The sequence below is a fragment of the Pseudophryne corroboree genome, chromosome 1 (genome assembly GCF_028390025.1).
Source record: "Pseudophryne corroboree isolate aPseCor3 chromosome 1, aPseCor3.hap2, whole genome shotgun sequence".
In the NCBI taxonomy this organism is placed as follows: Eukaryota; Metazoa; Chordata; class Amphibia; order Anura; family Myobatrachidae; genus Pseudophryne; species Pseudophryne corroboree.
In genome coordinates, this window is record NC_086444.1 from 276475754 (window position 1) to 276488681 (window position 12928).

General features: G+C 46.3%; 1 protein-coding gene across 5 annotated transcripts; it reads left to right on the forward strand.

Annotated features, from left to right (window-relative positions):
* The first annotated feature begins 1103 nt into the window (after window positions 1-1103).
* CCDC117 (coiled-coil domain containing 117) lies at window positions 1104-7981 on the forward strand. Of its 5 annotated transcripts, none has more exons than XM_063964296.1 (6): window positions 1104-1304; window positions 1760-2116; window positions 4197-4247; window positions 4588-4854; window positions 5570-5707; window positions 7096-7981. In XM_063964296.1, the coding sequence occupies exons 2-6, from the start codon at window positions 1791-1793 to the stop codon at window positions 7328-7330; spliced, it is 1017 nt and encodes a 338-aa protein (XP_063820366.1). In that variant the 5' UTR covers window positions 1104-1304; window positions 1760-1790; the 3' UTR covers window positions 7331-7981. The 5 variants fall into 5 exon arrangements, with proteins under 5 accessions (XP_063820366.1, XP_063820365.1, XP_063820363.1 ...); XM_063964295.1 differs by having other exon boundaries at window positions 1763-2116; XM_063964293.1 differs by having other exon boundaries at window positions 1779-2116.
* The last annotated feature ends 4947 nt before the right edge of the window (window positions 7982-12928 follow it).

Below are 12928 nucleotides of genomic sequence, written 5' to 3' on the forward strand. Positions count from 1 at the left end.
TATCTGACACTGTGAGGCAATGTATGGCACTCTGGGGGCATTTCTGTATCTGGCACTGTGGGGCAATGTGTATCTGGCACTGTGAGGCAATGTGTATCTGGCACTCTGGGGACATTTGTGTATCTGGCACTCTGGGGACATTTGTGTATCTGGTGCTGTGGGGTAATGTGTATCTGGCACTGTGGGGCAATGTGTATCTGACACTGTGAGGCAATGTGTATCTGGCACTCTGGGGACATTTGTGTATCTGGCACTGTGGGGCAATGTGCATCTGGCACTGTGGGGCAATGTGTGTCTGGCACTGTGAGGCAATGTGTATCTGACACTCTGGGGACATTTGTGTATCTGGCACTGGGGACATTTGTGTATCTGGCACTGTGGGGCAATGTGTATCTGGCACTGTGGGGCAATGTGCATCTAGCACTGTGGGGTAATGTGTATCTGGCACTGTGGGGCAATGTATATCTGGCACTATTGGGGTCATACGTGTATCTGCCCCTCCCCCCATATGTGTATCACGCCCCCATTTTCATTGGCCACGCCCCATGTGGCATTTGGCCACACCCATTTTTTTTGTGCGCACGCGCGTGCACACAGTGCCCATAAGACATTTTTTCTACTTGCACCACTGAGCCTCGGTGACATGCGCAGGAACAGCGCTACAAATTGATAATGGCCAGTGTGTCCATACTCATTTATGTGCAGCTGCCAATACTTGCAGTAGTAGCTTGCAGCCTTTAATAGGCAATAGCACAGAGTGGCCCAGCAACTCAATAGCTGGGAAATCTCACAAGAAAAAAAGGCCACTGCAGAAAACCATATCACTCCCGAGCCACCTGACATGCCAATTCGGGAAACACTCTTCAGTACATTCTTGATTCTGCAAAGTTTTACGTTTGGGACACATCTGCTGAGGGATACCTGCGAATAAAAAGTGTTAAATAATTAAGCCCATAAACAGATCCCGCGCAGTGCAAATTCTGAAACCAACAAGATGGCTGCACGCACACGGGCGACGAGACTGCAGCGCGCACAGGTTGTCTTGTCTGACAGCTCCACGCCCCGCCCACCTATAGGTACTGTCTGGTCCGCAGTACGCGCTTGAGCTCTATGGTCGGAGAGGAGAAATGCTGAGAGCGTTCTAGAAGGGCGCAGGCTCCGCCCAGCGGGGGATTACTGACTACGGCGCGCGGGAGCGTCAGAAACTCTGAGTGAGAACTAGCAGCAGCAGCTGTAACATAGAGGAAGGTCTATCGCGAGATTAGCAACACTGGAGGAGGGCGGAGGTGACCCCATAGTGACGGGTGAGTGACCCGCAGCCACAGGGAAGTCACCTGTCAGTACGTGAATGTTATTGCAGCGACATGTGCGTGCGACGCATCGACTTCAGCAGCCCCGGGTCTGGTCAGTGTGCATCGCATGCAGCCTGCGGCTCTCCGTGCACTACAGGTCCCAGCATGAATGACATGTAGCCTACAGCAGGTTTGCGGCAGAGAACTCCCACACCTGACTACACAGTATTACTGTCTTTCTCTCCGTGACCTCTCATCACACTGCCTACAGCTCGCGGGGGTCGGGTCAGAGGGATCCAACATTGTTTAGAAACTGACTTATCTTCAGTCTCTCTGCCTTTCCTTTATTATTATTATTATTATCATCATCATGCATATTTTTAGTGTCCTAACGCTCCTTAGCTTGTCAGACTGTGCTAATTTTAGCCATGTAATTGGTATTATTTTACTTTGTTACATTGAATTAGTAGTCCTTTTCCCTCCTAGGAGGACGCTGGCATGGCTGCCGCTGTCTGGCCTTGTAGCACACGACCATTGTGCGGGATGGAGTATCACCAGCCTTCAAACTCCTCTCTTCTGCGGACCAACCCATCAGGGATTTCTGAATCGCCATTTCTTGGCACATCAGCCAGTGATCTCAACCAAATAAGCAGCGTCTCTATGGCTAGTGGGCTTATCCATAATGATCCAGACTTCAGTAACTATAGCCAACACAACCCGAACACCAGCGCTGTTGGAGATAATGTTGGCCTGGTTTTGGGAAGCCAAGCGTTACTCCAAAGGCCTGACTGGTCCCCCGCATCTTCTCTAACTAGCTGCACTGGGTAAGTGCTTCTCAGGGCAGTATATATGATTTGTTTCTGCAAGTCTGGGTGTGAATTTGTTTGTTTCTCTCTTCTTTGTTTTTTTTGTAATAGGTTTTTTTTTTTGTGTGTGTGTGGGGTTACCCCCAATAAAGCAAGCGCCACCTGTACATGTTGCCATCTGTGAGAGAATACAAATTGGCATTAGATGAAAGGTACACATTTGGTCCCTGATTCATAGCTGCGCGCAAATCGTTGCTTGATTAGCTGCAGGTTCCAGCCCATGTGAGAGCAACCGTCATTATCCACTTTGATTTATACCAGCCCTATCTTGGGTGCAAAAAGATCTCTGTGAAATTGCGTATTACCTCTAAGTAGGCTACAGTATTTCTACAGTTCCACAGCTATATGTACATTTTGTTCAGCCTCGCAATAATGTGCAGTGTGAAGAATTGTAGCTACAGAAACATTGCGTGTTGTTCTGAACCAGGACCTAAATGTGAACGCTGCTTTGATGACCTTGGCTCCTCTAAATAAGGTGTTTCCCTCAATACTCCCCTTCTGTCTGGAGAAGTTTGAGTATTCCAAGTGCATTCTCTAATGCTGAAGCTCCGCTGCTCCTACTATTGTCTGGCCTCGGGAGCTGCTCAAGAGCAGTGAACCCTTTGGCATGGTCTTTTTTTTTTTTTTTTTTTTTTTTAGTACATATTTACTCCATTGGCTGACCCACCCCCCCAAACAAATGAAGGGGGGGGGGGGGATCATCTGCAGTAATGGTTGTAGTTGCCATGTGCTCCCTAGATAAATTGTTCTGCAAGTTAGTGGCAAGGGTAATCCATATACATTATACATGATATTGTGTATTTTATTTTCCTTTGGAATCCTTCACTTTAAGGGGTTAATCCAATTAGGTGCAAGTTGAGTCCTGCAAGCCGTTCTCACAATGAATTCATACTGCAAATTACATTTGCAATCCAGTTGCAAACTCGCAGTGGCTTTCCACAGGAATTCTTTTTTTTTTTTTCACCCCCTGAGCAGGTGATAAAGCAGGAAAATCTTATATGTTAAGGTAAAAATGTCGGGACACAGTACAGAACCTCTGATACAGCCCTCTCGCTGAATAGTCATGTACTTAGAGGTTTTTTTTTATGTGCCATAATTTGTCCATGTCCATTTTCAGGTGAATTCATCTGAAAAAGCTTAATAATGGATTAAGCGGGGAGGCACTCGATATCCCAGCTGTCGGGATCCTGGCGCTCAGCATACCGACAACTATTCTCCCTCTTGGGGTGTCCACAAATAGCATGGCGCGCGTAATGCCCGCAAGGCTCTTTTGCGCTCACCGGTCGGGATCCCAGCGCTGGAATCCCGACAGCCGTGATATCCTAGTACACCCGATTAAGTGACGTGTGACAGGTACATGTATTGTATTGATGAGTTTTTATAACTTACAGATGACACATCTTTTAAAACATCCAGTACTAACAGCCTTCTATATGATCCTGCGATCTTTGATGTTATGTTATATTATTTATTAATGGTTTCTTATATAGCGCAGCATATTCCGTTGTGCTTTACAATTGGGGCAACAGTAATAGAACAAAACTGGGTAATAACAGACAGACATAGAGGTAGGAAGGCCCTGCTCGCAAGCTTACAATCTATATGGAAATAGGCATTGATACACAAGGATAGGTGCTACCTATTGCATAATAGTCCTGCCAGATTGCAAAGGTTCTTAATAGGCTGTACGATATGTTTTTGGAGTCCAAGATGGTTTCCCTACTTTTTCATGCACTTCTCCCAGGTTGTATTTTGTAGAGAAGTTGTGCACCCTTGTGGAATTTTAATTGGATCTTGCATTTCTTGAGTGGGCACATTGCCACAATGCTGTATATGCAAGTTTTATGAAACAAACTCTCCTTTGCAAACCCGCACCTAATTGGATTTACCCCTCAGATGGGTAATCTATTAATGGCGATTAGTGGTGTTTTCACCATAATTGAATTTCCCCTGAAGATGATTGTTACATGTATAATTTATTGTTTGGCTAAACACCTCTTTTGTGTACACTGTTTACACTCAATTTTCTTCTGTTTAGGCTAAGTGGTCAACGCAGAAAGAAACAGAAACGCGAGCAGGCGGACTATGAGTAAGTCGCTCTATAATTCCCTTCATAACATGCATGTTCCTTTTTAATACTGAAGTCTTAGAGCAGTAGCTCTCTGATGCTATGTGTGCTGCTCTGCGTGAGTCCCAGCACTCGGCAGCTACCTGCTCTGTACTACTGCACTCAGCAATACCAGGTTTATGTCACAAAAACACTAATTCCTGTGTTTATACTGCCTGTGCCTTCAGTGTACAGCAAAAAGGGTCAGCAGGTGACTTCTTGATGCTGCTAAATGTGGGCTGAGTCCGAAAACGCTGAAGCGTCATTACCTTCCCATTCACCTTAGTGCAGCTCTATTAATTTGTACTCTGTTGTATTTTAGTTGCCCACTGAAGAAAAGGAAACTTTCAGTCTCACCTACAGCAGCTGTACTTGAAAGAGGCCATGCTCTTGGTGTTTTTACTGGAGTCTCGCCACTGCCATACTGGAACCCCAGCCAGTCACATGTGAAGCAAACTTCTGCGCTTCCGGATTTGCGTGACCAGTCCTTTGAAATGATGCACACAGCCCTCACTGAGTACATGGAGGAAGTCCCTGTAGAATCTCAGTGTGAAGCTACTCTGAGAAGAATTAGGGATATTGAAAGCAGGTAAAAATGAGATCACATGTAAATGATCAGCAGTTTGTGCTCACTGTACTGTACCTGTGAAATTATAACCTGTCTGTTTATTAAATAATTGTAAGTCTTAAAATACTTTAACCAGTGTGACTTATTGGTATTGCCATTGTAAAACACAGTCGTGTTTTGTGACCAATATGTGGTAAATGGGTAACTATTTTTCAAGCTAGCAGATATTAGAATAAGTAATACTCTGATTTGTAAGTTGATGACGACATTGAAGACCTCCAGGCCATTTTGTGTTTTCTCTCACAACCTGGCAGAACCAATCCACTTCCAGTGGCAACTACTGTACCTGGGCGACTACCCCTTTCAGTGCCCGGTTGAGGGGGAAACGTGGGGCTGAAACTGTTTAAGGGCCTATTGTGAGAAGCGGAGGAGCTGTGAACAGAGCTCTGGGTGTGGCCATTGCCATGTGTACACTCCCTACACTAGCCGCCTCAATGTCTTCCCTAAATACATAAAAGTAGAATAAAAATTGCATTATTTTGTGAGAACAATAGAAATACCGTTCTAATATTCATGATTTATGACAGAGAGTATGTCATTATCTTGTTATAGGCCTGTTGCTGTAGTCCCATGTGCCCCATTGTGAACCAGCCTGACCACTTTCTCTGCCTGTACTTGTTACTTTCCATGGCTATATTTTTATTGCATATGTTAAATATGACTTCTTTCCCCACAGGTTAGTAGTGGAGGATGATGACGAACAACAACAACCTATAGAGAGCCGTTTACCCACTCTTGTGATGTCTGATGTACTTGTGGAAGGCTTAAAAAAGGGATTAGATGAATCCTTAACCAAGAAAATTGTGGACTCTATGTAAGTATGCAGTTAATAATCATATGTTCTTGATTTTATGAACATGGACCTGAAAGGTCTGCCAGCAAAATAAGTCATGTTTACACTTTTGCTAGACTTTAAATAAAAAAATAAATAAATAAAAAAACACACCCCTTAATTAGATACAATTTTAAGAACTACTTTTACTTCATTACTGGTTTTAGGGGTCTATTCACGTACAAAACGAAATCAGAATTGCTACTTATCACTATACATCGCATCGCTTCGATGCGATGTATAGCCGTGATAAGTAGCAATTCATGTATACTTACCTTTCCGACGATGCGCTGCGGTGTCTGGGGCTCCCACGGTGACGTCTTCTCCGGCGGTCCCTCTCTGCGATGCGCGGGGTCCAGCGACGGATCCCTTTGCGCATGCGCAGCTTGATGACCTCCCGGCAGGCCGCAGTGGTTGCTGGGAGGTCGGGGGGCGGAGCCAGCACGAGGTGCCGAGCAGCGATCAGGGAAGCATTGAGCTTCCCTGACGTCTCCGCACCGCAGTTCAGGTTACGCCGTCCTCAGATGGCGAACCTGAACTCCATGGAGAAGCGGAAAGCAGAGCTTTCCGCACCTTCATGAATCGCACTCACCATACAAAGGTATGGTGATGCGATTCAGGCACAGAGCGGGGGTACCGCTGGAGAAGTCAGAGACTTCTCCACGGTAACCAGCTCTGTGAATTGCGGTAAGCAGAGAAAAGCCCTGTTTACCGCAAAACAGGGCTTTTCTCTGCTTCATGAATAGACCCCTTAGTCTCTTAACATAACACCCAAACCATTATGTTTCTGTTGAAGTTTGAACAGTCACATAAAAATCAGGTGTTTGTGACATGATGACTACACTTGTAGAAAGTGTGGCGGTTATAATACAATACTGTGTGTGGCCACTGGCATCCAGATAAAGGATACTTTTTATGCAAGGACTTTGAGGGATACATGACTAGTTCCAATGCTTAATCTGATTTTCGTAAAATTGACTTTAAAAGGTAGTCCCTCACCTGACCCTCTGGAAGATTTTGTGCAGTTGGGGCCCTTGGTGAAACTGATGGAGGGCAACATTCCAAAGTAGGCTGGGGCAGAGGCTATGCCCTCTGGCTCTAATCACATCTTCAGGATATATACTGATGCTGTTGTTCAGGGTCCCAGTGCCGCCTATACATTGCAGTAGTGTGAATGGTTGTTGCATCTCTGTGTGTTTTATATTGCAAGGAGCCGTGCTGTCTAAAGCGGTCCTAAATCAGGGAGGGAGGGGGAGGGGGGGGGGGGGCGGCATGGGCCCTCTCAAGATTCATGTGTGTGGAATGTGGAGGATTACTTACAGTATATGAAGGTAGATAACTTTTTTTTTTTTTTATCTTAAATTATTTAGGAATCGACCTTCTATGGAGCTTGTTCTCTGGAAACCGCAACCGGAATTTCTTATTGATAAACTACAGAGCATTGCCAGTAGTTATGAGGATGATTCTGACATATCCAAACAAGCCCACAGCACACCAGGAGCTTCCTTCCCTCAGGAAGAGGACTCCGACAAGCAGTGTACGCCCACTTTAAACTGTGATATTGACACAATGTGGAACAGAGACGAAGAAGAAATGGAACTATAAAAGATTTTTGAGTGTTATAGAGGTTCCAGCTGAGAGGTCTGATTTTCATTTTGGCAGCTGCAAGATTTTCCTTCATGAAAACCTTGGACTAAAGTTGGTGTAATTGTTGCTTGAATGTTCGTCTTTGTAGGGATGTTCTCCTCAACAAACTGTATCTGTGGATACTTGGCATCTTCAACAAGCAAAAGTTTTATTGGAGATAAATAAGTGCTTAGGTGGCTTTCTATACCCAGGTGTCTGAAATTATATAACTTACAAAATGTTTTATGTTGATAAATTTCTCAATTATGTTAGCAGTCCTTTTATGTCTAAGGTTTGTGCAAGAGAAGGTGGTAAACTGTTACATGAATTGCACATGTAGACCTACAGTAAACTATTAACAGTAAACTCAGTATTTAGTTGGGAGAATTGTTGCTAGAAGCGAAAGATAGTGTTTGTTTGTTTTGGGGTTTTTTGCATTTTTGCAGATACAAATATTGTATATTTGGAGTTTGTTGCGCTCCCTTCCTCCATTTTGTTTGCTTTAAGTCAGTTTACAAAATTATTCTGAATAAAATTGTGGTCTTTAATGAGTTGGATTTTAAGTTGATATTGATTTCACAGTTTGTAAAAATAAAAAAATACTTTTTGTAATAAAAATTGTTAAACAATTGAAGGTTTGCTTTGGATTCACTCCTGGAGAAGCCTCTCAGATGGTGGCATGGAAAGTGAAGGGTTATAGCTGATTCTGTATTTTTAGGTTTCACTTCAAATTAAGAATAAAATGTTCCTTTCCTTTCCTATACAAATACATAATTATACTTGGACCTGATACTTTTAAGCTGTTCTTCATCGGATTCTCTACTTAGCCCTGTCATGCTCCAACACATGCAATAGGAGTGCCGTCTGTTCGGTGCCAGCTTGCTTATTCTTCTTTGTTCCGTTTTTACGGGTGTGTACATGACTCTTACATCATGCTCAGTAACTTACTAGCATTTCTCTAACGTCCTAGTGGATGCTGGGAACTCCGAAAGGACCATGGGGAATAGCGGGCTCCGAAGGAGGCTGGGCACTCCAGAAAGATTTATGACTACCTGGTGTGCACTGGCTCCTCCCACTATGACCCTCCTCCAAGCCTCAGTTAGATCTTGTGCCCGGCCGAGGTTGGATGCACACTAGGGGCTCTCCTGAGCCTCTAGAAAGAAAGTATAGAATTAGGTTTTTTTATTTTCAGTGAGACCTGCTGGCAACAGGCTCACTGCAGCGAGGGACTAAGGGGAGAAGAAGCGAACTCGCCTGCTTGCAGCCGGATTGGGCTTCTTAGGCTACTGGACACCATTAGCTCCAGAGGGATCGACCGCAGGCCCAGTCCTTGGTGTTCGGTCCCGGAGCCGCGCCGCCGTCCCCCTTACAGAGCCAGAAGCAAGAAGAGGTCCGAAAATCGGCGGCAGAAGACATCAGTCTTCACCAAGGTAGCGCACAGCACTGCAGCTGTGCGCCATTGCTCTTCATGCACACTTCACACTCCGGTCACTGAGGGTGCAGGGCGCTTGGGGGGGGCGCCCTGAGCAGCAATAAAAACACCTTGGCTGGCAAAAATACCACAATATATAGCCCCAGAGGTTATATATGTGGTAAATACCCCTGCCAGAATCCAGAAAAAAGCGGGAGAATAGGCCGCAGAAAAGGGGCGGAGCTATCTCCCTCAGACACACTGGCGCCATTTTCTCTTCACAGTGCAGCTGGAAGAAAGCTCCCCAGGCTCTCCCCTGTAGTTTTCAGGCTCAAAGGGTTAAAAAGAGAGGGGGGGGCACTAAATTAGGCGCAATATTGTATATACAAGCAGCTATTGGGGAAAATTCACTCAGTTATAGTGTTAATCCCCACATTATATAGCGCTCTGGTGTGTGCTGGCATACTCTCTCTCTGTCTCCCCAAAGGGCCTTGTGGGGTCCTGTCCTGAGTCAGAGCATTCCCTGTGTGTGTGCGGTGTGTCGGTACAGCTGTGTCGACATGTTTGAGGAGGAGGCTTATATAGTGACGGAGCAGATGCCGATAAATGTGATGTCGCCCCCTGTGGGGCCGACACCAGAGTGGATGGTTAGGTGAAAGGTATTAACCGACAGTGTCAACTCCTTACATAAAAGGGTGGATGACGTAACAGCTGTGGGACAGCCGGCTTCTCAGCCTGCGCCTGCCCAGGCGTCTCAAAGGCCATCAGGGGCTCAAAAACGCCCGCTCATTCAGATGGCAGACACAGATGTCGACACGGAGTCTGACTCCAGTGTCGACAAGGTTGAGACATATACACAATCCACTAGGAACATCCGTGACTTGATCCCGGCAATAAAAAATGTGTTACACATTTCTGACATTAACCTCTAAAAATGGGTTTTTATGTTTGGGGAGAAAAAGCAGGCAGTGTTTTGTTCCCCCATCAGTTGAATGAATGAAGTGTGTGAGAAGCGTGGGTTCCCCCTGATAAGAAACTGGTAATTTCAAAAAAGTTACTGATGGCGTACCTTTTCCCGCCAGAGGATAAGTTACGCTGGGAGATATCCCCTAGGGTGGATAAGGCGCTCACACGGTTGTCAAAATAGGTGGCACTGCCGTTTTAGGAACGGCCACTTTGAAGGTACCTGTTGATAAAAAGCAGGAGGCTATCCTGAAGTCTGTTTTTACACACTCAGGTACTAGGCTGAAACCTGCAGAGGGTGATGCTGCAGCGTGGTCGGTGACCCTGTCAAACATACTAGTTTGCTAACATGAGAACATATTAAAGACGTCGTCTTATATATGAGGGATGCACAGAGGGATATTTTGCCGGCTGGCATCCAAAATGAATGTAATGTCCATTCTGTCAGGAGGGTATTAGAGACCTGTCACTGGACAGGTGATGCTGACTTTAAAAGGCGCATAGAGATTCTGCCTTATAAGAGTGAGGAATTATTTGGGGATGGTCTCTGGGACCTCGTATCCACAGCAACAGCTGGGAAGAAATATTTTTACCTCAGTTTTCCTCACAGACTAAGAAAGCACTGTATTATCAGGTACAGTCCTTTCGGCTTCAGAAAAGCAAGCGGGTCAAAGGCGCTTCCTTTCTGTACAGAGACAAGGGAAGAGGAAAAAAGCTGCACCAGTCAGCCTGTTCCCAGAATCCTAATTCTTCTCTCGCTTCCTCTGAGTCCACAGCATGACGCGGGGGCTCCACAGGTGTAGCCAGGTACGGTGGGGGGCCGTCTCAAAAATTTCAGCGATCAGTGGGCTCGCTCACAGGTGGATCCCTGTTTCATTCAAGTAGTATTTCAAGGGTACAAGCTGGAATTCGAGATGTCTTCCCCCCGCCGTTTCCTCAAATATGCCTTGCCGACAACTCCCTCAGGCAGGGAGGCTGTGCTAAAGGCAATTAATAAGCTGTATTCCCATCAGGTAATACTTAAGGTGCCCCTACTTCAACAAGGACGGGGTTACTATTCCACACGGTTTGGGGTACCGAAACCGCATGGTTCGGTGTGACCCTTTTTTATATTTGAAATCCTTGAACACATACATAACAAAATTCAAGTTCAAGATGGAATCGCTCAGGGCGGTTATTGCAAGCCTGGACGAGGGGGATTACATGGTATCCCGGGACATCAAGGATGCTTACCTGCAGGTCCCCATTTACTATCCTCGCCAGGAGTACCTCAGATTTGTGGTACAGGATTACCATTACCAAGTCCAGACTCTGCCGTTTGGACTGTACATGGCACCGAGGGTGTTACCAAGGCAATGGCCGGAATGATGATACTCCTTCGAAAAAGGGGAGTTTTTAATGATCCCGTACTTGGACAATCTCCTTATAAGGGCGAGGTCCAAGGAGCAGTTGCTAGTCGGGGTAGCACTATTTTGGAAAGTGCTACAACAGCACGGTTGGATTCTAAACAGTCCAAAGACACAGCTGTTTCCTACGACACGTCTACTGTTCCTGGGGATGGTTCTGGACACAGACCAGAAATAAGTGTTTCTCCCGGAGGAGAAAGCCATGGAGCTGTCATCTCTAGTCAGAGACCTCCTGAAGCCAAAACAGTTATCGGTGCATCATTGCACGCGAGTCCTGGGAAAAATGATAGCTTCCTACGAAGCAATCCCAGTTGGCAGGTTCCATGCAAGAACTTTTCAGGGGGACCTGTTAGACAAGTGGTCCCGATCACATCTTCAGATGCATCGGCTGATAACCCTGTCTCCAAGGACCAGGGTATCTCTACTGTAGTGGCTGCAGAGTGCCCATCTTCAAGAGGGCCGCAGGTTCGACATACAGGACTAGGTCCTAGTGACCATGGATGCCAGCCTTTGAGGCTGGGGGGCAGTCACACAGGGAAGAAGCTTCCAGGGACTTTGGTCAAGTCAGGTGACTTCCCTACATAAATATTCTTGAACTGAGGGCCATTTACAATGCCCTGAGTCAGGCAAGGCCTCTGCTTCAAAAGGCCGGTCCTGATCCAATCAGACAACATCACGGCAGTCGCCCATGTAAACCAACAGGGCGGCACAAGAAGCAGGATGGCGATGGCAGAAGCCACAAGGATTCTCTGATGGGCGGAAAATCACGTGTTAGCACTGTCAGCAGTGTTCATTCCCGGAGTGGACAACTGGGAAGCAGATCTTCTCAGCAGACACGACTTCCACCCGAGAGAGTGGGGACTTCATCCAGAAGTCTTCCAAAGGATTGTACACCATTGGGAAAGGCCAAAGGTGGACATGAAGGCGTCCCGCCTCAACAAAAAGCTATAAAAGATATTGCGCCAGGTCAAGGGACCTTCAGGCGATAGCTGTGGACGCTCTGGTAAGTACCTGAAGTTCAGACATTGTAAAAGGAGTGCTGCATATTCAGCCCCCGGTTGTGCCTCCAGTGGCACCTTGGGATCTCAACGTGGTGTTGAGTTTCTTAAAATCACATTGGTTTGAACCACTAAAAACCGTGGATCTAAAATATCTCACGCGGAAAGTGGTCATGTTATTGACCTTGGCTTCGGCCAGGCGTGTATCAGAATTGGCGGCTTTGTCATATAAAAGTCCTTATCTGATTTTCCATATGGAGAGGGCAGAATTGAGGACTCGTCCCCAGTTTCTCCCTAAGGTGGTATCAGTTTTTCACTTGAACCAACCTATTGTGGTGCCTGCGGCTACTAGGGACTTGGAGGATTCCAAGTTACTGGACGTAGTCAGGGCCTTGAAAAATTGTGTTTCCAGGACGGCTAGAGTCAAGAAAATTGACTCGCTCTTTATCCTGTATGCACCCAACAGGCTGGGTGCTCCTGCTTCTAAGCAGCCTATCGCTCGCTGGATCTGTGACACGATTCAGCAGGCGCATTCTGCGGCTGGACTGACGCATCCTAAATCAGTAAAAGCCCATTCCACAGGGAAGGTGGGCTCATCTTGGGCGGCTGCCCGAGAGGTCTCGGCTTTACAGCTTTGCCGAGCTGTTACTTGGTCAGGGGCAAACACGTTTGCAAAATTCTACAAATTTGATACCCTGGCTGAGGAGGACCTTGAGTTCTCTCATTCGGTGCTGCAGAGTCATCCGCACTCTCCCGCCCGTTTGGGAGCTTTAGTATAATCCCCATGGTCCTTTCGGAG